General features: G+C 45.6%; 1 protein-coding gene across 3 annotated transcripts in view; it reads right to left on the minus strand.

Moving 5' to 3' along the window:
* The window catches only part of LOC138492131 (uro-adherence factor A-like), a 1,977,591-nt gene that overhangs the window by 1,074,152 nt on the left and 877,297 nt on the right, over positions 1–26,142 (minus strand). For 2 of the 3 annotated variants that reach the window (XM_069619116.1, XM_069619115.1), the window contains one exon: positions 12,006–12,134. The exons of the other annotated variant lie outside the window; for it this stretch is intronic. In XM_069619116.1, coding sequence (XP_069475217.1) covers positions 12,006–12,134 — 129 coding nt within the window. The remainder of the gene's footprint in view (positions 1–12,005; positions 12,135–26,142) is intronic. 3 annotated transcript variants of the gene reach the window in all.

A 26,142-nucleotide genomic window follows, 5' to 3' on the forward strand; every position in this document is an offset into this window, starting at 1 on the left:
TACTTATTGCTGCTATTGACTTAAAAAGGCAAATATATATGATTTTCTTCTACAGTGCTCCAGACAAAACCTCAGTAAGACTCTAGTGGAATTGTTTCTAGGCTGTGGTGAGAAAGGGTGGGCAAAACTGTAAGCTGTACTACGTACCCTATCATATCACTTCCTATGTCAGAAAGTATATTTCATGTTTATTAAAATATGCTCTTTCCTTTCAAAATTTCTGTTGAGATAGGGCAGTAGTATTATTTGAGTTTCTACCAATGCTATCGCTCTGCTGGTCACCGATTAAAAAAAAAAAAAAAAAAAAATCAGTGGAACTTTGGGGGTAGAAGCAGGGGGTAGGTTCCTATATGATCATGGTTTCCTGTTTTTGGGGAGTAACAATTGATTGTGTATATGCCTCTCAGCTGTAAGGCTGGTTTTTTGCAAATGTGTCAACTCACAGGACCACGTAATGTGTATAGCAAGTAGAGGCCCAGGAATTATGATCATCATAGTCTGTAGTGTAGTTATTGAATTATCATCCTTACACACATTTTGAGGCATGTTCTCCTGGTCCTTGAATTACTTAATTAAAGTGACACATGATTTCCTTTTAGTTGCCATCTGAATTCTTTGACAGCCACATCACTGATAAGTGATATTTGCTTTTTTGTAATAAACATGAGTATTCTTTTCAAATGGTTTTAACACTTTCTGCATTGTCTCTAAGCAGTGTTGGCAAATGAATTGCCACAACTAAACCTATTGTTTATCCCGACCATACAAATCTTTTTTGTGCATAGACATTTCTTTCTCTGCACATGAGTTATTATGGTAAGGAACTATGGCATATCTTGAAGTTTTGGACTGGTTGATGAGCTCTCCTCATAACCACATACATTAATTTGGTTTTATTTTAAGCCTATATGTTTGGAAAAGGTGTTTCAAGATGCACCTTTTACACTAATTCATAAAGAATTGCAGTGGTTGGGAAGGAGAAATTCCGTTGCAAACTCTTTGGAGATGGTAGCTCACCAACTATGCATGCTCACAAAGTAGCTCACCTCTTAATTAAGTTGCGCACATGGAAAATAGGTTGCGCACGAAAGCTAAGCATTTCCGCATTTAGGGAAAAATAATTAGAGGGAACATTGATTATGACATCATCAGTTTACCACCCACAAAGTAATGAGATGACAGAATGCCTCAATAGGCTGCTTCCCGTTGCCAGTGAGCAAGTTGTGAGCAATGGAATGAATAAGCAATCTTCCCTCAGAGAAATGTTCTGGAGTATCAGAAATATGCCATATAGCAAAAAGACTGTTTCTCACTTTAAATCAATGAGCGGGGCGCAGGGGGTGGGTGGGGCAGGGTGGTCAGGGTAGACGATGTGAACCTCAATCTGCCATGGCCAAAAGAGGGGTTAGGGGAACGGGAAGTTGACCTGAAGGAGGTTTAAAGAAGAATGGAAATTATGGAGTAGAAATATAAACTCACATATGATCAAAAGATAGGGAAGATAAAAAATATTTTTGAAGTAGGAGAATGGGTGAGAATTAAGTTGGGCATGATGGTGAAAAAAGGGAAACCAAGGTTTTTCAACCCAATTCAGAATTATCATTGTACCATTAATGTGGAAGGATATGCAGTGTGCAATGTGGACAAAGTGGGCTGCTGATAAAGAGAAGAGAGGGGAGAGAGAGACAGCCATTTGGTGGATTACTTATTGAACCGATACAGGTAATGCAGAAGTTGGGTCACAAGGGATCAGAGAGGAAGGTGTTAGGGTGAAGAAACCACCAGCTGGATTATGCGATTTATTAAATCCTTCTCTACAAGAAGAGCGTTCTGTGGTATAATAAGTAAGGCCATTCTGCGTAGTGCACTTATAGAATCTTGCAGAGTGTTAGGTAACAGAATGTTGAGTGTAGCCCCTGGTTTTATAGGCCCTGAAGGGTGACCATCATTGTGCACAAGTGCATAGCTTTCAAAGGCAAGATAGGGTTTAAAACGAATAGAGGTAGACCCCGCTGACTGCGGGCCCTACCGCCCCATCGCGTTAATAAATGCTGACGCGAAAATACACATGGAAATCCTAGCTGATAGACTCGAAAGGATCCTCCCCAGGATAGTGGAGGCCGACCAATCCGGCTTCATTAGAGGAAGACAGACGAGCGACAACGTAAGGAGAATAGCACATCTAGTAGAGAAAGCCCAGAAGAGAGGAATCCCTGCTCTCCTCCTAGCACTAGATGCAGAAAAAGCGTTTGATCGGGTGGAGAAGGGATTCCTCTTTGCTACCATGACCAAGATGGGTTTTGGACCCAACTTCTTGTCCTGAGTTAGAGCCAACTACCAACACCCACTCCTCCGGTTAGCCATAAACGGACACATCTCGGAAATGGTAGAGGTTGGGAGGGGCACAAAGCAGGGCTGCCTGTTGTCCGCCATTTTATATGCACTACATCTAGAACCATTCCTAGCTTCCATAAGGGTGAACAAACAAATAACAGGAATACCCTTTTGGGGGGGGTCACCCACAAAGTAGCCGCCTTCGCAGACAATATGTTCCTGACACTGACAAAGCCGGATATCTCCCTGAGGGCAATAAACCAAGAACTGGCCCGATTCGGGGCAGTGGCAGGGCTAAAAGTGAATGAGAACAAGTCTGAGATACTCGGCCTCAGCCTTTCGGACGCTGCAGAGCAAAGCCTTCCGCTACAGATGGGTACATCATTCCATAACTTATTTAGGGGTCAAGCTTACAAAGTTGGTGGGTGGGTTATACCGTGCAAACTATCCACTCCTCTTGGAGAAATTGAAATAAAAAATGGTTGACTTGGGGCCCGCTCTCTATCTTGGATAGGTTGCATTAATGTCCTAAAAATGATGGTCCTTCCGCAACTTCTCTACTTTTGAACGGCACTCCTGATCCTAGTGCCGGCGTCCTTCTTCAAAGCCCTCAGCAAAATAACAAATCAATTTATCTGGAACAATAAACACCCGAGAGTAGCAGCAACTTTAATGAGATTCCCTGGCTCCAGAGTAGGTATGGGGGTACCAGATTTCAGGGCTTACTACATGACCGCCAAGGTACGAGTCATTAAACACTGGCAAAAGGACGAGGGGGGAAAATATGGAGATCCATGGATAGGGCGATCGCCAGGGGGGACCTGGAGGGCATACTGTGGAAACCAAGGGAGGACAGACCACCCCAAATGTCTCAGAGCGTACACCTATCAGCGGTAGGGAAAGCATGGGACCAGGCGATAAAGCGAGAACACATCACCTCACACCCATCCCCTTATACGCCTCTGTTCGTCAAACCGCAGTTTACCCTGGGATACAAAACGCATGCTTTCGACATCTGGCAGAAAGGGGGCTGCCACAGGCTAACGGACATGTTTAATGGGGATCAGGTAAAACCATTCGGGCAATGCAAAGCTGACTTCGCCCTGGGGGGAAAACAAAGTTTCAGTTATGTCCAAATAAGGCACGGTTGCTGCATCCCACAATGAAAGAAGCGGGGAGCAGGCAGCTGACCCCCTTCGAGAAGTACTTAAACACAGACCCAGGAGACAAGAAAGTGGTCTCCTCTATATACAAGCATGTTAAGGAGGGAGAGGACCCCCAGCCCAGAACTTACATGGCAAAATGGGAGGCAGAAACAGGATGCTCGATTGAGGAAAATGACTGGGCGAAACTGTGGGCACAAATTCCCAAGCTATCAAAAACCCTCCAAATCAGAGAGATTTGGCTCAAACTAATCCTGCAGTGGCATTTAACACCAGTCAGACTACATAGGATGTATCCAAATATCTCCCAACTTTGCTGGAGAAACTGTGGAGGGGAGGGCACATGGAGCCATATATGGTGGGGTTGTCCAACATTAGATCCCTACTGGAAGGGAATCCAGGAAGCAATGGAGCAGGTTCTGGGGATCAAAGGTGGAGGGAACAGGGGCCTAGCATTGATAGGACTAAACGGGGTCCTGGATGATATTGAGTCGAAAGCAAACCGCAAACTCTACATTACTATGATGATGGCGGCAGCCTTGGTATTAGCACGTAAATGGAAAACAAAATACCCTCCCCAAGAGCATGAATGGGTGGCAAAAATGTGGTCCCTGGTCGCCATGGAATGGCCGACATACTTGATCCAAGACGAGCACACTAGGTTCAACACTGAATGGTCAACCCTGCTGACATACGGAGCACACCGGGCATGGTGCCCCAGGTCTATGAGACTCCTAAGAATAACAGCCCCCCCGGGGGAAGGAGACATATGAGAACCGCAAAACATGGGGAGCAACGCCAAGGGAGACCAAAGGAGGCAGTGCCACCAACGCATCATCACCACAAGAACACTGACAGTCCAGGACTACTTCCAGAACAAGGGGGGAGGGTGTGGGAGGGCAAGGAGGGGCAGGAAACGGAGGGGGTGGGGGATTGTTTTGTTGGAAAATGTTGTTCAAATGCAAATAAAAACTTAATGGAAAAAAACACCTAATAGAGGCATGTATTGAGTGCTTGCAAACCTGCAGTATAAAAGCATTATAGCGCCTAGATGGGCAGCCTTGTAATACTATGACACTAACTAGCAGAATGCAGGGCCTATAGAGCTTGCTTACTAGGGTTTAATCACAATGCATGTATTTGGCTTTTTATGAAGCATTCTGCTTTCGCAAGAGCTGCTTCGCCGTTCATGGTAAATAGGTACTCATTTGCATGAGAAAAAACAGCATGACCTGAGCAGTTCTGATAAGAGACATTCTGGAGGTTTTGCAGCTGGGCCTCGAGATGGGAGGGGGAGGAGTGACTTTGATACAGAATTGGGTTTTTCCATCAGCAGCAAGCATGTTTTGCACTGAAGGAAGGTTCTGTAAGTTTGTGTCGCTCTGACAGGCCTACCTGATACGAGTTTGCACACTCGTTGATCGTGAGGGACTCTGCCGTGGATGAGCATCATGCACATGCTCATACTTGCCAACCCTACCGATTTAGACGGTAGGATACCACTTTTTAAGCAGTCCTACAGCCTACCGATTTATTGGCAGCAAATACTGATTTTTTTTTTTTAATAAAGAATGTTTTTGTTTTACATTTTTTTTAACATTTTTTTTTTGGCCACGCCAGCTCAGGGGAAGTCTTTCAAGGGCTCCCCCGAGCTAGCGTAGCGGGAGAAGGCACGGCATGCAGGCTTTTGTTGTAAAAGGAGGCCACGGCGACGGGCTAAATGCGCCCCTCCGCCACAGGCGCCTTTGACAAAAGGCGCCATTAGCCCCCCACTACGCCAGCTCGGGGGAGTCTTTCAAGGGCTCCCCCAAGCTGGCGTAGCGGGAGAAGGCGCGGTATGCAGGCTTTTGATGTGAAAGGCGGCCACGGCGGCGGGCTAAATGCGCCCCTCTGCCGCGGGTGCTTTTGACAAAAGGCGCCATTTGCCCCCCAACACGCCAGCTCGGGGGGAGTCTTTCAAGGGCTCCCCCGAGCTGGCGTGGTGGCAGAAGGTGTGGCAGGCGCCTCATTGTTATTGAAGACACCCGCAGCGGCTGGCTCATTCAATGACAATGGGCTGCTGACGCGCCCTATTCCTATCATTACCTCCTAGCCTGACTATTTTTGAAACTTTAAGATTCCTACAGATTGTTGGTCACAGAATGTTGGCATGTATGCATGCTCTTGCCCGGTCTTTAATTTGCCCGTAAGTGGCATTCCTTACTTGCCATGTTCTCACTAAAGAGCTGACCGGAGTAGGAGGGCACACAGAGTGTGGTCCAGACCAGAGAAGCTTGTGCAGTGCCTGACCAGAGTGGGGGGGGGGCAACCAGACAGAGGGAGGCTGGTCCTTAAGTTGAGCTGGGACCTAGGTGTTGGATAAAAAGGAATGTGAGACGGTTATCTAAGTATCTGTGATCTATAACTTGCATTTCTATTCCCCATTTTTCTGAATTGCTGCTTTCGCTTTATATTATCTACTCATTGTTAAAAACATGCTGAGTTTATATGTTTGACTTATTGTCTCTCTGGCATGAGTTCATGGTGTAGAAAAAGTGTCGCGCTTCAGCAGGGTTGGGTGTAGGTGTGGGCACACTTATTTTCGGCTGGTTCCAAGGTACCTCACCGCACACCATCACAAAACAGGGCCACACTGGAACCACTCCACTATCCCGGACTAGATGTTCCAGTGAGGCGCTGAGCAAACAGCGATTTAAAGGTGTTAGTACTGGAGATGGGCCACAATGCTGGGTTATTGATATTAAATACGGCACAGTACACTGGAGGGGAAGTTTTGTTACCCTTACATGCTTTTATATAAAACATGTCAACTACTAAAAAGTTACATCAATTTTCCATTCCGATATGCCCCTTTCATGGTCCCAATCAAAGCTTGATACATCACTTACAAAGTTGTAGATACTATGTGAAACGAGCCCCACACCATATGAACTTTGGACAAGTTCCTTTTCAAACTTCCCCTGGGCTTCCATCTCCTCATTCCCCACATTACCTCTTTCTCCCCATACTAATTTCTTTATTTTAAACAACATTGGCAGCTGCCTTTAAGTTCCATGTCCCAGTCTGTCTCCACTAGTCAGTCATGTAATATATCTAATAACTTTATAATGCTTCTCGCTTTTCACTGTCATGTTATCAAACCCCCGCTCTGCCGCATTGCCGTTCTGCCGCAGATGGCTGCATGGGTTGAAGAAAATGCCTTTTATGGCCTTGCTGGTTGAAGTGTCTCATTTCCTTTGTGGCAGTGTTTGTACAATAAGGCTTGGGAGCCCTTCACTTCTTCCATGGCGCTACTCTACCTTTGTTTGATTCTTCAGGGCTTTAGGAGCCCTTTGTCAATTTCCTCTGTGGCAGTACTCTGATAGTGGGCGGGAAAGACCCAGTTGGACTCTGCACAGGTCCTGCTCACCTGGGCGGAGTCTTTGTTGACCTGTCGTGCCCTCCGCGATGAACCCCGAACGTGTAGGATTCTGCGGCTGGGGCTCCAGGTAAGTCCTTCGCTCGCCATTCTCCCTGTGTGGCCTTGGGGAGAGCGGATGCTGCACAGCCCCTCACCGGTGCTGGTGGCCCCACCTTGTACACTGGTGGCGCTGTCAGGGTTTCTCCATTTTTCACCACCCGCCCCATCTGTCCCCTGGGCGGATGGGCTTCTTCCAGAAAGGCCACTGCCATCTTCACCCGGGCTGCCGCGTGCTACGCAGCCCGGGACTTTTGCCTTTTCTGGTGGACCGTAGCCTCACAGGCCACACACTGGGGCATCATTCTTCACCGAACTGCACACTCGCTATGTGACCTGTACGTTCCCTTGTTTCTGGCCTGCCTGGAATGGCCCCCTAGCAGGCTGTTGCCTCATAGGCTGCACCGCCGCTTGTCTCGAGATCGCCTCACTCTCTTTGCCCCAGGCTGTGGGCACTTCTTCACCTCGGCCGCACCCCGCACATAGCCTAGGGCTTTTGAACTTTTGCCAGGCTCCTGCTCAGATATGCAGCCAGGCCAGCCACCTCCCTGAAGCAGTTTGAGGCCACAGCCACCCAGGGAGCGCTTATTTTATTTCGCTGTTCTCCTACCTTATCTCTCTGTATTTCTGTGTCTGCCTTGCTCTATTTTTCCCGTGTTCCAAATGACACTTTCAACTGTCTTTCTTCCCTTTCTTTCCCTTTTAGAATCCTTTCACAGGTAAGTCTATTACTGTTGGCAGGGGAGAGACCTGCCCATTGTCCACAACCTCAGTGTTCCATTTGTCCCTCAAGGTGGGGAACTTGATAGATCCAGGTAAGTCAGTACAGTCAAGCACATACACATTTGCATTTAATAAACTACTGAAAACCATCCTTGTGTCCCAGTTGTTATCCCATTACTATACCCCATATCTTTATAACAATAACCCTCTACCTGACAAGGCCCCATTTGGGCCGATGATTACATGAGGGTATGAGGTCCCAGCCACTGGTGGAATATACGATGAAGAACCCACAGGAGACATATCAGTTGATGGTGGGAGACCTAAGGCAGTGGCAGTAGACCTCAGGTTTGGTCTTGGAATCCTTTTGGATTTGTACCTGCAACTTATATATGTGCATGCTTTGAGGAGAGCCAAGATAAACCGAAGCAATTATGTGACCAAATCTATTTAAGAATGTTCCATCTGGGATGCCCGAATCTGAGAATAAGCTCTTGGCAAAGTAGTATAGTAAAACATCTACATACAAGCAGACAATCACAACTCTAAGGAAGATGATTTCGAAGAACTTGACAAGCCATCAAGCTAACGACCTATGAGACCCAATCACTTCTGAGATATCTTTGTTGACACGCATGCAAGGGTGTCCAGATTTGTAAAGACCGCTCTAGGGACATCCATCCAGCCCTATCAATTACCAGAAGCCATACAGAAGATGTTGAAGCTCAGGGCCAGCAAGCCCTCCCAGGACTACTGGCCTTCACCAATACTGTTGGTCGCTACGTCAGACAGATCATGGAGGTTTTGCATGGTCTTTACTGAGATCTCCAGGTTCCATGCTCAACCTATGCCCCACACAGACAAGCTGGTTGAAAGATCTGAGCTGGTCACAAACATCTGCTCTCTAGGCTTCACAAGAGGGTACTGGTGGCTTCCTATTGCTCCAGCAGATCAGGAGAAGACAGCATTTTCAACAGTAGCTGGCCACTTTCAGTTCACTGTCCTGCTCTTTGGTCTCCATTGATTCCCAACAAATTTCAGATGGTTAGGAATCAAGTTTTTCAACCCCACCAGGAGTAATCATGGCGCTACCCTGACACTATTGCTATTTACAGCAAGACCCGGGAGGAACACTTGTGATATCTCTATCTGGCAACCCAGAGCCTGATAGGAGATGGGATCAAAACAAATCCAGATAAGTGCCTCCTTGTTTTACCCTTAGTAAAACAACTAGGATTTAGGGTTGCTTAAGGAACATGCAATATCATGAGGCCAATGTAAGGGAGTAGTATCTTACATGTATCTCAATTTCTCCAGGGTTGGTATCTTTCATGGATTCACATGCTGTGAATATTGCCCGTCGTCAAGGTTCCCAGCCTGACGACAGGGAATATTCACAGCATGTGAATCCATGAAAGATCCAATGCTGTAGAAGGGTTAGCTTCTTACTTGTAACAACATTTCTCCAGTGTTGGTATCTTTCATGGATTCACATGCTGTGAATATTCCCCGTCGTCAGGCTGGGAACCTTGACGACGAGGAATATTCACAGCATGTGAATCCATGAAAGATCCAATGCTGGAGAAAAGTTATTCACACAGTTCCCTAACACCAATTAGAAACTAAGATTTTTTTCCTGGGACTAGTCAATTACTGCAGGCGGTTCATTCCCCATTTCTCGAGAATCAAAGGACCTCTCGCAGATCAGCTCAAAGTTTTCAAGCCCAATAAAGTGACTTGGATTAACAAGTCAGAGGAGGCCTTCAGTAGATTCATGAACTCACTATACCATTCACCTAGCCATCATGTCACAATGTACTCAAACACAGGTTTTGCACACCAACACTTTAAGGGTGGGGCATGGGGCTGTTCCTTCCCAATAATGTAGTGGGTTCAAACAGCCCATGCTATCTACCCGCCGGAAGCTCTTTCCAAGAGAAAGAACCTATGCTGGGTTGCAAACATAATTTATATCCATTAAATATTCTATCGAGGCCCTCAAGTATTACTTATTGGCCACAACTTTAAATAATCATGCACCTCAAACAAAGACACAAACGCAGGTGCGTTAAGATGTTTCCTTACATGACCAACCTGTATCTTTGTCATATCGGATAGAGAAGTGTTTTAACAGGCTAACGGTGGTTTCCTAAGTAGGCGACATATCGTCCCACATAGGCGGGCTCAAAAGAAGCAGTAGAAATGGGGCCAAGTTCTGCCCCTGACTGCGTGATGCTGGGCCCAGAGGAAGCACAAGGGGGAATCCCGGGACCATTTACTTTGCCCCAGGTCTGGGGCCGGGCACTGTGACAGGCAGCACAATCCTAATCTCTCTGCCTCTTTGAGGGATGCTCACATGCGACGATTGAACCAATTCATTGGGGTCCCGGCTGGTTATGGTTCCTCCATGTGGCCGCCAAAGTGAAGACAAACATTTGTATTGTTAATTACATTGGGAAACATGTCAAAGGCTTTGAATGCATAGTCAGCGCAGTCACTGCTTTGCAAGCAAATGTGTGAGGGTGGTCTGCTCTGTGGCGTCCTGAATGTGAATGTTACATCCAAGATGGTGTCAGAGCCTGAAATCAGCGTGGTCCACCTCACACTGCATCGTGGTGGAAAGTACATTCACATGAATCTTGTTTATTGGCGCCACTGCCCCAATTGCATAAAACCCCTGATAAATGCACACGTGTCCTCCTGGCCCAAAGTGGATGGGGAAAGGAGTTGGAGAGCATGTTTCTGTGGTTGCTGGAGATGGAAAGAGGAAGTGAGGGAGGAAGAGCAAGGAGAGTTAGAGGAGGTTGCATATAGGTAGGTGGTTAGAGAGAGAATTATCACATTATAAGGGAGGTGGAAGAAAAATCACAGGAGAATGAGGAAGGAGCAGGTAAAGAACGGTGGTGAAGAGAAGGATGGTAGAGCAAATATCTTAGGGGACGGTTGGAGGAACATCCACAAGGGCGATGGAAGGAGACAGAAAGAGGATGTGAGATAGAATGCCAAGGTGGAAGACCGGGAGAAAAAAAGGAAGGAGGTTTGATGGAATTGTTAAGGTGGAGACTGCACTCAAGAGATAGTTGGAAGGGAGGATGCAAAGGAGGAGAGAGAAGCTGGTGAGGGAAGAGTGATCCTGGTAGAAGATAATGAAGAGGCAAACCCAGATCTGGTAGGGTTGATCCTGGGATGGCTGGAGGCATGAGCATGTGCAAAGCATTGAGTTACAGGAGGAGTCAGGCTGTACAGAGGTTAACAAGGCCTGGGTGGCAGGAACAAAACCCACAACCTTCAGCTAGGAAGTTGGCAAGTAAGCAGAAGCTGAGCCTCAAGGTCAACATGGGCTACCAGCCCCTTCAAGGAAGCTCTGTGGTTTTGCCAAACATTATTCTAGCCCAGCTTCTACTCTAGTGCAGGCCAACGTGTTTGGTGGGCTCAGATACCTTGGTGCAGGGGTTTTCCCAGCATTCCGTCAAGAGCAGATGAGTAGAGTTTACTAACCAAGGCAACAGGAAAGGGGTTCCGGGACAGTCAAATCCCCTCCCCCCACTCCACCCCTCCACCAAGACTTTAAATTACTTTAAATTGAGCCATACCAGGGGGAAAACCTGGATTGTGACCTATAAGTGAAGATTGGAACCATGAAATGTAAGGAAAAGCAATCCTCTAATTTGGCCCAGCACTGTAAATAATCCCAATAAACCTTTATTTAAATACACCAATTGTGTCTGCCTCCTGTCGATTGAACATGGGTCAGCGAAGCTTCAAAAGGGATGCTCCTCACCCGGTCCCTCAATAACATATGATTTTTTCAGCAGACCAACTGTACCATGTTTTCATAATGCGTTTAGTTAGTCCAATGAAAGCTCTAAAAACCTGAAGTATTTAGAATGATTAACTGTGCTCCTGAAGGGTCATAGTTTGTTTTCCTGAGTGTGCCAGTCACTAGCAGGCCACATGCTTATATCAGAAAAAATGTGCCCCAGATTTTGGATCCCTTTTAATCATAGAACTGGCACATGTGGAAAGCCTACTAACTATTCATCATTGGCTAAATCCCAGCTTATCCAGGGATGTCGTTTTCAGCCATTTTACTATCAAATGTACTGACTCACAAACGGCAATTCATTAAACCTCATAATTTTCTCAAAATAAATTAACCAGTTTCTCCTAAAATGCCACATTACACGAGGATTTGTTGTACTTTAGCCTCCGCCTTAACTACTGGTTATTACTAATCTCTTTGTAGTTTAATATATACATGTTGCTGTGAAGCTCCTTATCTACATGCAAATGTATATCTCAGATGTACCACTATAAAAGAACTGTACCTGATTTTCACTATCAAACGATGGGCTGCTAGTGAACCTTTTGTCCTCAACAAGATCATCGTTTGAATCCCTCCTGATCTTTGTAATTTTGGTCACACTGGGGATCGAGATTTCTTCGCTGTCACTCAACTGTAGGAAAACGGTAAGCAGAGGATTTAGCTTTCGAGTTTCATGGCTCATAGCTACCCTAGCTACAACCAACACCCCTGGCATTTCTCAAAATTAAATCTGCATTACCGATCACAATCACAAAATGGAAAACCGATCTACATAGTGCCCTCACATGGACAGATGACTGGCCCTCATGTAAAATAAATGTGTCCATAAGTACCAGTGCCAGACTTCAGCTGTGATTAAGTCTTTCAACCTTAATGCCTGTTGTTAAGAAACCAACAAATGGTGAGGCAAGTATAAACTGGGTTACAAATCACCCCAAAGGTAACTTTGGTCTTTTTCGCTTATATCACTGGATACATAACATCAGAGACCATTTTTTGTATTTAATTATTTTTAAATCGAGCTCATGATGAGGAATAAGTGAGTCTTAAGAGCTCTATGGAAATCGCAGGAAGCCATTTTCAGTCATTAGGTCGAGGGGAAGAGAGTTGTAAAAGGTGAAGACTTGAGTGTATCTCCCTGAAAAGGCGCATGGCTAAGAGTTTTTGTAAGGCTGACCTTAGGTATCTGATTGATCGGTAGAGATGTCAGGACTTAGAACAGTAGGGTGGCACCATACTATGTAGCAACAATCTGTAAAGGAGACCCAAGAGACCTATGATCTGGGTATCAATATAAACAGTAGCGGGGAAGACATTAGATTGTATATAGATGTTAGCTAATTCTACTGCTGGAGGTAATCCGAAGGACGATAATATGGCAAAAACGCTCTTGAGCAATAGAGAATAATGGAATTGATGAATTTCTCAATAGCCCTTCATGCAACAGAGATGTGCTTGTAGGTCACATATCTTAACCATGTATTAAGTCTTTACACAGTTACTATGCTCCACCTCAAAAACATCATCAGTAAAATATTACCAAGATTGGGAAAATAAAGCATCAATGATCAATGATCAATTAGAGATAGTATTTTTCAATTAATCCAAGAGCAGAGTCATAAGAAAGAACCAATAAACATCATTACATTCTACACCCACAAATGGTCTACGTGCTTGGACGGTATGTCCAGTGCTGAGTGGTTCTATCTAAAATAATCCTTCTAAGAAATGTATGGAGCTGCAAACTCTCCACACAAAACCCCAAGCCAATTCAACAGTGGTAGGAAACATCTCTGCCTTCTTAGAAAATGTGGCCACTGTTAGCATAATTAGTGAGCAATCCTCAACAGACAGTTACACAATAAAATGTTATTGTGTGTTATTGGGTGATTCTGACGCTACTTCAAAGGTTAACAACCGTGCCAGGATTTGATCAGAAATCTTATTCTGGACATAAATAGAGGAAGAACTTGCATACTCGGCCACCAGAATGACCTTTGACCCAGCTTCAGGGTAGACTTAACTCTTCTATGGCCTGCAGAAAAAGTGTCATTACATATTCTAAGCAGCTCAGTTTCAAATTCTGGTATAAATAAAGCACAACCCTAGTAAAACAGAGCATGTGTGACAAAATGACTGTCACTCTGCAGGAGTACAGGGATGAATAGAAGACAAACCGCCTACTTAGTCCCATGCTCCGACTAAACCAGCAGCAATCCCAAACATAAAAGTGAAACAGGAATAGCCCAAAAGGTACACCTCCTTTGCCTTTTTTGGTAACATGTGCTGATGGAAGGCTATATCATCAGGAGGGGTGAGAGCTGATACAGTTGCAACACAAACAATAGTATGATGGTACCGGTACCAAAATAAAAGAATGTTTAATCAACGTTCGATAAAAATAAGGATTTTAATAACAATCAATGCAATCAACTTATTAAAACCACAAAACCCCTAACCCTTTAAAAGAAAAGCAATGAAAGGTAAGTTGATAAGCAGAGATGCTCAGGCAAGGGATTTCAGCAACAATGTCAGTGTTCAAGTATAAAGGCAGATGGGCGGGTTGAAAAGTCACCATGGTCCTTTAAGGCAAGGGGACAAGGCCTCTTCAAATACCTTTTTGTTTCTTTTCTTTGGGGCTCAACAGAGTCAAGCACGGCTTCTAGGTGCTTTGCTGCAATTGAGCTGGTGTCAAGACGATAGGGTAGTGTAGTCCCAATGACAAGTCAAAATCAAATCGGTTTGATATGCGGGCCCTGTGGAATTGAGTCGGATTTTAAGACTGTGGCTTCCAAAGATTCAGTTAGCTGGTCGAGTCAGTGGCAAAATTACGCTTCTGCAGAGTTGAGTCAGCGTTTTGGCACGGTGAGTTAGAGACTTCCAGCAGGTCAAATTGGCCTCAGTCAGTCGACTCCACAGAGTCGAGTCAGTGAACGGGCTAATTGGTGCAGGTGCTGCCATTGGTCAATTGGGCGTCTAGATGGCTCGAAGAGCAGATCATTGTTTGAACAGCATCTGTCGGGAGTTAACCTGCCCTCCTGCTACTGCAGAGCAGTTGTTGGAGATGTTAGAAGACTGGTTATAGAGAAGGTACAATTGTGCCCTGTGCTTTTGGCATGGAGCATTATGAAAGGGGGATCTAATTAACAGGACTTCCTTTCAGTGACAGAATTACCTGCATCATTTTATTAATACAAATCAAAAAAGCTAAGGGTTTCATAGCCTCACAGATGGCAACTCTCCATACTGTTCTTCTTTACTAAGCATTTTTCTGTAGGAACTGAAGGCATCTCTCCACAATCAACCTTAAACACCTCCCTCACTCTGGTAAGAAAGGGAGCGGCCTAAACCATGTACCTTTGTTGCATGTGTTGTTGATGAAGATTCCTCTGCAACAAACTAGGGATATTTTCTAAGCAAAGCATCTATTCTGACATTACCATACCTAGAGTATATGTAATGTAAAGCTAACAGCTAAAACCCTACCAGCTATTTTAACATGGTGCCTGATTCAGTACTTTTAGGTGACAATTGCCAGGTCGAATTTAAAAAGGAAACAAAGCTCCCAAGAATAAATGCCTCCCTTCTGCGAAAGCATCATCCACAGCTAATAGCTCCATTTCAATCCCTGAATGAGTACTCTTGCAGGACGTAACAGTGCAAGATAAATAAAAGATAAGATGCTCTGCTTAATCATCACTCTGACATGGAACAAAGCAAATCCATTACCTCTATCAGAAGCATATGTATCGTCGATAAAAGCTCTTGAAGTATCAGGACAGGGCAATACAGAGGCACTGGGAAAAGTCTTCTTCAAGACTGCAAAAACCCTCCCATCTCGTTTCTCTAAAATGAACAAGGTTACCAAATAGTTTTTCTCCAATAAAAGGGTAATATCATACACGTGTGTTTTTTTTCAAGGCCTTATTGCGAATAGAGTATTATTTGGGCACCAAAATAAACGTTAACACATTTGCATCAGCTTGGTATGAGGGGTGCTTTTGGTCCAGTGCTTAAATTGCCCGATTCGTTTGTACGTTGGGTGGGCTATGGATGATTTAAATTAATGAATGAAAATGGTCTCAGACCTGTACTGTGACATGTGCCTGTTGCGAAGGTGTGTGTCAACTGGAGCCAGATTGTCTGTAAATTCAACAAAGTGCGTGCAGTGCTAGCAGTAGATGGAAGAAGATGAGCTGGAAATTGCTGAGTGAGGTCTAACCAATTACTTGATCCAATCACAAAAAAACAAAATGGACCTTCCATGTCTAGACTTAACGAAACAGTGCCTTTTGTTTTCTTTAGTGAAAGCGCAGCAATCTGCCTGGATATGTCTAGTGTCTTTTAGACATTGTTTGCTTCTCTAAACATGAATATGCACGTATGCGCTTTTAGTATTGTATGAATTGATCACCTTTTACTAGACGATCGTTTTGTTATGGTGATTTTACTTAATAGTAATCTTCATTTGAAAGTAGCGCCGTTAATTTTGTTTTCATTTGCGATTATATTCAGGGCTAAGTTTGACTGCATATAAGAGTTTTGCTGCATCCTGCATTGTGGGTTTTGAAGCAGATTTGTTATACGAGCAGAGAATTACAAACTACATATCCAAGGACCCTTGGTAGTTCTCGCACTGTATTTGTTTACTAATCAGGCGCGTGAGCGCCAACGCGAGAACACCAAGTGGTCTGTGGAATACTTAACTAGAGCCCTCATTGCGGCACGGATCATTTTGTATCCGTTTTTAGTATTGTAGGAATTGAGCACCTTTTACTTGAAGATCGTTTTTTTATAGTGATTTTACTTAATAGTAATCTTCATTTGAACATAGGGCCGTTAATTTTGTTTTCATTTGCTATTATATTTAGGGCTAAGTTTGACTGCATATAGCAGTTTGTCTGCATCCCGCATTGTGGATTTTGAAGCAAACAAGTTATACGAACAGAGGATTACAAAGTACATATCCTAGAACCCTTGGTAGTGCTTGCACCGTATGTTTTTGTGAATCATGCGCGTGAGCGCCGGCGCGAGAACACCAAGCGGTCTGTGGCGGTCAATGAAGGGCAGAAAGGCAGGTAGCTCCTTGTACTCTTCTTTTTTTTACTATCCATTATGGGTATTACAGAGGTCCTGGCCGCCATATCTGAGGCTAGAACGATTTTTGATAACTGTAAATACGTGCTTGATTTTCCTGCTAAGGTAAGCTCTCTTTCCAGTGGGAGTACCGGTAGTCCCATGGAGCCGATTAACTCTAGCCCTTTTGGTAAATCCTGGTAGGAAACTCCCCTAGACCTCGCCCCCATTGGGCCTGATTACCAATCCTCTGAAACTCCTTCCTCTATTGCTATGGCAGGAGGAGAGCCCCGAGGTACATGGGAAAGTACTAGCATTTTGGAAGCCAACTCCAATACTGAAACTGACCAAGGCTCTCTCATTTTACGTCAGCTGGTACTTCCTGATCTTGGGGAGATGCCATAGTGTCAGGAGAAGTGCAGTCTTCCTCTGGAGGCTGAGCCTAGGAGCCTTTCTCCCAGACCTAAGATTACTCCAGTCTCAGTCTTAAAGATAGTGCTGTTGAATACCAGGTCTTTCGTTAAACATGCTGTGGAAGTAGTCACATATATTATCGAGATGGAAATCAATATTTGTGCTATTACTGAGGCTTGGGGCTACGATGCAGCAGGACCCTCTTTGGGCCTGGCTATTCCAGACGGATATAGCATGTATCGACAGGATAGGGTAGGGGGCAGTGGGGGGAGCATTCATTTTAAAATCCAATCTTGATATATGGGAAGTCAACTGTCAATCCTTTGTGGGGACTGAATCGAAACTGGTCAAAATAGGGCTTAATACAGAGACCACCATCAATCTCCTATTGCTCTACAGACCCCACTGCAGCAGAGGACTTTACCACTGTACTTTCTAACTTCCTCCTTTCTCTTCTTAAACCCAAGACTAGATTTTTAGTATTGGGTGATTTTAATCTTTGGCTAGGACATGAGTCTGATGTTATGGCTACCGAACTGGAGTCTGCATTGGCTAATTTGGGCTTTGAACAGAAGGTTCAGTGTGCCACTGCAAGGGGCACACTCTTGGGGGCGTGGCTAGATGGCTGCAGAGTAGGACGTGATTCTTGGGAGCTCCTGCATACCCGCATATGATCCTGAAGATGAGGGCATATGGAGTCAGCTAAGAAGTGCCAAAAAAACATACAATGCAGCATGAAGATATGAGGAGTACAGCAGTCTGAAGTGCAGGATAATTTATAGCTTGGATAAAGTACTTTGGACTGAAAATCTCAACGCGCCCGGGCGTGGGTGGAAACAAGATGGCGCCCATAGAACAAAGGATCGCTCCGGTAATCTGCCGTACGGCTGGGAAGTGAGGCTGTCGGAAGCTAAGGCAGCGAAACCTGTCCCTATCAGGAACAATCAGAAAAAAGATCTGCTAGTACACAATGCGGCGGCAGTGTTCTGGATGACAGCCTGACTCGCGGTAGCCTGCAGTGACGGGGCACAGTACAGGCAGGTTACTGGGAAAGGCGACTGAGAATTCAGTAGACAGGAGGACATAATTGCAGGTAAGGGACATATACGCGGCAGATGCCCCAACACCAGAAAGTCAAGCTAATGGAGGTGTATGCAGCCCTGTGTCAACGCTCGATCTACAAGAAATAGGGGGAAGTGCAAACGCAGCTTCCCGTAATCAGAATGCTGGATGGAGCTACAAGATCAGCTATTATGAAGCGAAGACAGACTGACGACTAAGGCAAACAAAGGCAAAGCGAAACAGTCATCCCTAGATGTGTTTGCCAAACCGACCCAGACAATGGAGAGCACAAAGATGCAACCGCACGAGACTTGTGGAAAGGAAATACCAGGAAGGATGGACAAACAAATATTGGCTGCTATAGAAACATTGAAAACATCACTGGAATTCAAAATAGATGCGATGCAATCGGACATGAACCTCCTGAGGCAAGATGTCAGGACATTGGCAGAAAGTACAGGGGTATTGGAAAAGGAGGTGAAGGCCAATGCTAGCAGTTCCAAAGACAACTCTCAGGAAGGCTCCGTCTTGAAACAACAAGTGCAGAATCTGGAAAATAGAGTGGAAGAAGCAGAAGGACGGGCACGAAGGAACAATGTGCGGATTGGTGGACTTCTGGAGCCCGAGGAAGGGTGGAACCCGTCAACTATGTGGAGGACATGCTCCTGCAGGAGATAGGTGCGGGAAAACTCACCCAAGGGTTTACAGTGGAGAGGGCGCACAGGGCCCTGATGAGGAGACCGCCGCCCAGAGCCCCGCCCGACCGATAATCGCAAAGATATTGAACTATAAGGACAGAGAGAGAATCTTGGAACCCTTCCAGAAGGTTGCCACCATTAGTCGGGCATCAGCAACCATCACAGCTTACCCGGACTACATGTTTTTGGTGCAGAAACAGAGGATGAGTTATGGGACTGTGAAAAGAAGACTACGAGCAGCCAACCTCAAATATATGCTGCTGTATACGTCAAAGATGAAGGTGCTATATAAGGGTCGCACTTTTTTTCTTCGAGGCCCCTCAGGAGGTGGATAGCCGGATGGACTCGCAGAACATGCCAACGGAGGGGCGAGACCTGGCGGCGGAAGGAGTGATAAGTGAAGCTGCGTGGGGGGGATTAATGTACATTATAACATAACTGAGGTGGATATAAGTTGTGGCGATAGAGACACTGGAACATTTTAGTAACTATGTTTTTTGATGTTTGCGAAATGCAAGAGGCACAGGCGCTGCAGGGGTTATGTAGTGCACACAATCACTCTTCCCACACGTTAGGTTAGCTAGTGAGGATACTTGTAGTACAGTATCTTCCTGCTGCATTCTGAGTACCAGTAATGAGACAGAAAAAGAGTGAGAAGTGGGGATGCCTGAGATTCAGTTTTGGAGCTGGGCAAAAGTTGGGGACGGTTTGGGAGGGGGTGGCGATACAGTTGAAGGAGTTATTAGGGGATCAGCCTACAGACACGCACCACAGGATAGGAATGTAGGACTAGCAGAGGGCGAGTGGGAAGACACGGTTGACAAGAATGGGTGAACTCGGAATAGTAACCTGGAACGTGAGGGGCTTGAACATTTATATTAAAAGGAAAAGGGTTATGACCTATTTGAAAAGACAGAAAATAGACATAGCGTTGCTACAGGAAACAAGATACAATCACACAGAAATGGAATAGTACTAAGCGAAGCCTAAGCGAAGCCTACTCAGTGTTTGCCAGAGGAGTATTGATTTGGATAGCACCACATGTTCAATTCAAGCTTCTACAGTCCTTTTCAGACACAGATGGTAGGATAGTAATGATACATGGGTTGGTGGAAAGTAAAGCGATTTGTGTCATCAATGTGTATACCCCGAACCAGGACACTACAGCGTATTTCAGATCTGTCTACCCCAAGATTAGTCCGTATATAGATGGAGCAGTAATATGGGGAGGTGATTTTAATTGTATCCTGAACCCAACGATGGACAGATCAACAAGACAGCTCACCAAACACCCTCGGCTAAAGCCTTGGACACATTGCTGCAAGCCTTTCAAATAGTGGATGTGTGGAGGGTTAAACACCCACAAGAGCGGGTATACTCGCATTATTCTGCCCCACAGAACCTACACATAAGGCTAGATTTTGTTTACAGGGGAGGAAATCGCACACAAGTTTACAGGGGTTGAGTACAAAGCCAGGGTCCTGTCGGATCATACCCCTCTGGTTATGATGTGGCAGGTTCTCCCCCCGCGCACCTCCCGAGCCAGAATCCTGTCTTGGAGACAGAGTAGTGGCACTGAAAGAGACAGGGTTCAGGGAGGACCTGAGGGCAGAAGTGAGACAGTACTTTGAACATAACACTAACAGTGTAGACTCAGCCGGGATGTTGTGGGAGGCCTTTAAGGCGGTGGTACGAGGGGCTGCTAAAACTAAGACAAAGGGGATGCAAGAGGTTATAACTCGCGATTTGCAGAAAGTGGAGATGAAATTAGAAAAGATTATGCTTGAGGGCGATAGAGCCCCATAGGAGGCTATGGAAGTATCCTGGTTACAGATGGAGTGTAGAGATCACTGGGAATGGCTAGGCAAACTGAGTTATAAGAAGTATGTTGAGAGACGGCATGCAGAAGGGGACAAGCCAGGCAGATTGTTGGCCTGGTTATACAAGAGCAAGACACCCTGGAAGACGATAAGGGCGATGAAAGGGAGGGAGGGTCAGTTGCTAGGGACACAAGGAGTGAACAAATGTTTGCAGGAGTATTATATGCAGTTATATGAAGACTCCGGTGAGGCAGAGGGGTTTGATTTACAGGAGGCACTGTCTGAGATCATGCTTCCTAAACTCGACAAAGACGAAAAAGAGAGCCTTGAGATTCTGATCACGTTAAAGGACTTAGAGTGCGTGATAAAGGGACTGCCTACGAATAAGGTGCCAGGAACCGCCGGGCGCGAATTTTATAAAGAATATATGGCAGAGGTACTTCCCCCACTGTTAGAAATGTTGAATGAGGCACTACAGGCAGGTAGGTTGCCAGAGTCGCTGTGTGAAGCGGTAATTATTCCACTCCTTAAACCGAACAAGCCGTTCCTTTCATCCCTTCTCGCTACTTAACCAAGATGAAAAGATCCTTAATGCGGTTACGGTGAATAGGTTAAAACCGGTTTTTGGTAAACTTGTACACTCATATCAGAATGGGTATGTTCTACACAGAAATATAACTCCTAGTTTGCGGCGGCTACACCATATAATTGATTACACCCAAAGGGGACCGCAGGAGGTGGCAGTGGTCTCACTTGACGCAGTGAAAGCGTTCGATTCTGTTAAGGGGGCCTGGCTGCTAGAGGTTCTAGAAGAATACGTGATTGGGCCCACATATATTAAATGGGTGCATATGCTGTACAGTGAACCATTGGCAAGGGTTAAGACGGGTCCTATTATTTCCGAACAGTGGCAGTAGAGTAAGTGAACATGACAAGGATGCCCCTGGTCTCCGATGCTCTTTATATTGGCGCTAGAGCCTTTGGCAGTATATCTGATAGAGGAGTATAGAGAGGCGGGAGTCAACACGAGGGGTTGCCGGCACCTGATATCGTTGTATGCCAATGATATGCTCCTGTACCTTCAACACCCGGAAGAGAATCTGCAGTTTATACTAGATGTGTTGGAACGATATACAACATTATCGGGCATAACTGTTAATCCGCAGAAGTCTACCTTATAACTCTTAGGAGAGTACGCTGTGAAGCCCATACATAGGCTGCCGGTACTTCCGATAAAATGGGAGTTAGATACGTTTAGATACCTGGGGATAGATGTATATCGTGACACGAAGCTAGAACATAGGCATGACACAGAGAAGGCAGTCTCTAGAATTGAGAAGAGCATGGCATTCTGGACGAAGTTACCATTGTCCATGATTGGATGTGCAGAGTTTCTGAAGATAGTAGTACTGCCAAGAGTATTGCACTATTTTGCGATTATTCCATACGTGATGCAAACGTTTTTTGTGAAAGTGCAAAGTATATGCAGGGGATTTCTCTGGCATAACTCAAGGAATAGAATAGCATTGTGGAAACTGCAGAACCCATATGAACAAGGAGGTATTACATTGCCCAATTTTGAAGTATATTTCTTGGCTAGTCAGCTCCAATTTGTGGCCAAGTGGCTGTCGGGGGAGCAGATGTCTGAATCTAGGTTTCTACGGGCAGAATGTGCACCATACTTCCTTAATGAGATAATGTGGCTACCCAACCAGCAATTTAGCTAGGAGCGTCAACTATTGCGCCTGGAAAATACGGTTTGGCGTAAGGCTTGCCTACTGATGAATAACCCTACTACATGCTCCCCGCAAATACCACTGGTGGCGCTGGAGGGGGTGGACGACCAGGTCAGACTAAACATCGGAGGAAGATGGGAGAGTGTGGGAATAGCAATAGTTGGGGATGTATTGGTGCAGGGAAGCCCAAGGATGTGAAGGACTTGGTTGCGGACTAAGGGTTACATCAGGGACAATATATCACGTATTCTCGACTCATGAGGGATAAGTCACCGGGAGCCGAATTGGCTCCACGTCAGAAGGGGTCATAGAAACATTCTATGACGTGTTGGAAGGGAGACATGAGGTATCCCGTATATATGAGTTATTGATTAAGGTGGGCAAGGAGATAATACACACAAGACAGAGTTGGGAGGCAGAGGTGGGTGAGCCCATGTCAGATGGGATGTGGGGTAGAGTGCAAAGATACCACAAAAAGTGTCAAGGAATGTACGTTTTCAGCAGATTCAACTATGTGACCCACAGAGCATACCTCAGCCCACATAAAGTAGCTAAATTTAATCGGGCGGAGATACAGGTGTGCCCGAAGTGCGAGATGGAGAAAGTGGAGATGGTGCATATGTTCTGGTCATGCACAGAGATGAACAAGTTACTTCTTACCTGGTAACGTTCTTTCGATGGGATGTTCCTCCGACGTATTCCTTATCTTGATAGATTCACTTCCAGCTTGCTGGCCTCGGAAAAATCTGTCAGTAGAGGACGCTGCGCGTCAATGTTAGGGAGAATTCTCTGTTTAGGCTGAATTTCCTAACCTAGTGAGTCCCCCAGCAGCTTTGTTGGATTTCTGGAGTTTGTTTTTTTCTCCTGCCAAGAGTAAGACTCTTTTTCTCCCACTCTTGGACATGATTTATGGTGTTCCTTTGAATGTTAATGTGTTTTATGGGCTATGGGGTCCTTTACTCCATAGGGTCTCATGTGTTTTTCCTATATGTGTTACACAGCACCCTCCATGCAGTAACACCAGGGTGTCATAGTGACCCCCCACCATAGACTCCATGCCCTTGGACTGACTACTGTCTCCCAGGGCATGTAAAGCCATTGGCTTTACTAGTCCCAAATTACTAACAGAACCAGTACAAACCATCATATTGTGGACGTACTGGTAAGGGCAATTCGATTGTCCCTGGGTCTGTTATTCGATGGCACACTGTCCCGTCCCCCCTCGTCGAGTTTTGGCTGGTGGCAGTGGATACTACTTTTTATATTCAACCGCGAATATATCTCTATGGGATTTTCCCATTGTTCGAGGCTAATACTTTTTAACATAGCCTCTAACATACCACCGGTTTATTTATTTAATATGAATTCACCGGTTGGTATTTTCTGCCAGAACTCGGTTTTAAAATGGCGTTTGTGTTCGCCTCTGTAACTCCAAACCAAAGGTCGAGCCCTTTGTTCCACTTTTGGCGGGCTTCTACACAGAAGCCCTCCAAAGTGGTGCTACTCTGTCTGGGTACCCCAGGGGCTGTGGGAGGGGATTTAGGCACCCTGGACTGAGTTGCCTTGACAACTCAAGTCGCACTCTTGTGTGATTGGCCCAAGTGGTGAGCCGGCCGGCTCACCACTTAGCATGTTTGATTGACAGCTAGGCTGAGTGAATGGGGGTGTGCTGCATAAAAGCAGGGATTTTGGGACTGGAACTTCAGAAGTCGCCACAGGACCTGAAAATCCGACGAGGGAGAAGCTGAGCCGACCTGCTACGACTACACCACCAGTGGAGCCCTGCTGAATCGACTCACCACTTCCCAATGACAGAGGAGATCTCCCTGCTGGAGAGTCTTCTTCCCCTGACTGGTGGGCACAACCAGTTTACCTTCTTTTCTCGCATCCCAGGACGTCTTGTGGTCGAATTGCCCGCGCCAAGCACCCCGGCAACCGGATAGCCACTTATCACCGGACCGCAAATAAAAGGACCGCTCCTTTTAATTGAGAACTCCGCAACTGGTTTCTTCCCTGGCAGTGCAACGGACTCCTGCTTTCCTCCCCGACGAGGTCCTCTCTTCCTCCGGACAAAGCACCGACTTGCACCCACTGACAGGAACAACTGCCCCCGCTGGAGCGTTCTCACCATTTTAAGGTACCGTGTCCGCCAGGTCTCCCTTTCTAAAGATTGCTACAAGGTAGCAATAATCCCTTAATCTTCTGGACTGGGCTGGCCGCCTTGACCATCTAACTGGTCCCTTTCTTTTTGGTCCAACTCTTTCTGAACTTATTGCGAGACTTTTTGGCACTTTGAACCGTGTGACCTTGGACACATTTCGACCGGAGCCTCTTAAAGTGGGTTAACTTTGACTTTATGGTTTTAACCTGCCTTCTCCTCCTACTGTGTTGTTTCGAAAGTGTTGGGATCTGTTTCTATCTTTGCTCTGCCTTTCTCTCCCTTTTTAACCGATTGATTAGAGTGCCATCTTCGTTAAGCGCTCACCGCTGTCTGAAAATAAGTGTTGCTTTACTTAAGACTTGTCTAACTAATCTTTGAAGGGAGTGTATATCTTTTAGTGACCGTGTTTTTGAAATGCTTGATTTAAGTGCCAGTGTGTTTTACTAGATGTGGTTTTAAATAAATAATTATATCTCTTTTACACCAAGCTCTGGTCAGTGTTTGCTTGTTCTACTGTGTTCTTTCGACCTATTGTGAATACTCTGTATACTGCCTAACTCTTCTTGAGAGAAGTCTGACTGCTCAGCCACAGCTACCAGGTAAATCTGGGTGGTACAGACTGCTACCAATTGGGTTTACTGGCAACCACCTGTAGTCTTAAAACTTTTGCAGTGGCCCCAGAGGGAACTGCACCGGTTTCTGTCTAACAGTCAACGTCCCTCGAGTTGGTGTCCCTCGACAGCCTCCATATCGGCACTGACGTCATCATGCGTATAAATAGACTCACGCAGTGTCCGTTGCTCAGTTCCGTTTTGAAGCTTGAAATTAGCTGCGCATGATATTGGTTATTGACCTTGAGGGACCGTAAGCTGCAACCACCAGGGAAGTTTTACTGAGGGGATGGATGGGAGGGGCGATGAGGAATACGTCGGAGGAACATCCCATCGAAAGAACGTTACCAGGTAAGAAGTAACTTGTTCTTCGAAGGGATTGTGTCCTCCGACGTATTCCTTATCTTGATAGACTCCCATAGCAGTGGTGTGTAAACAGAGGTGGGAGTAAAATTGTCATTGTAACACAGCTTTGCCAAATCTAGTCTCTTGGCTAGAGGAGGAATCCAGATTGTAGAATTTTGTAAAGGTATGTGCGGACGACCATGTGGCAGCCGCACATATGTCTCGAATCGGTACCTCTCTTTGGAGGGCTGAAGAGGCTGCGATACCCCTGGTTGAATGAGCCCTAAGATTTTGAGGGGGCTCTTTCCCTGCCAGTTTGTAACATTCTAGAATGGCTAAAATAATCCATCTGGAAATGGTCTGTTTTGTGATTGGCAATCCTAATTTGTGCCCTGTGTAACCTATGAACAGTTGGTCTGCTTGCCTAATCCTAGCAAGTCTGCTGATATAAAAACTCAAGGCTCGCCTTGGATCCAGCCTATGTAGCCTCTCTTCCTCTTTCCCTGGATGGGAAGGAGGATAGAATGAGAGTAAGGTTATCTTCTGAGTGATGTGGAATTCAGAAACCACCTTTGGGAGGAAATTAGGCTTCACTTGCAGGACAACTTTGTATTTGTGAAAAATTGTATGAGGGGGTTTACAAGATAGGGCTTGTAATTCGCTCACCCTCCTGGCAGATGTCAAAACCACTAATAAGACAGTTTTAAGGGTGAGAA

Source organism: Ambystoma mexicanum, chromosome 10 (genome assembly GCF_040938575.1).
Source record: "Ambystoma mexicanum isolate Mex_15411 chromosome 10, UKY_AmexF1_1, whole genome shotgun sequence".
In the NCBI taxonomy this organism is placed as follows: Eukaryota; Metazoa; Chordata; class Amphibia; order Caudata; family Ambystomatidae; genus Ambystoma; species Ambystoma mexicanum.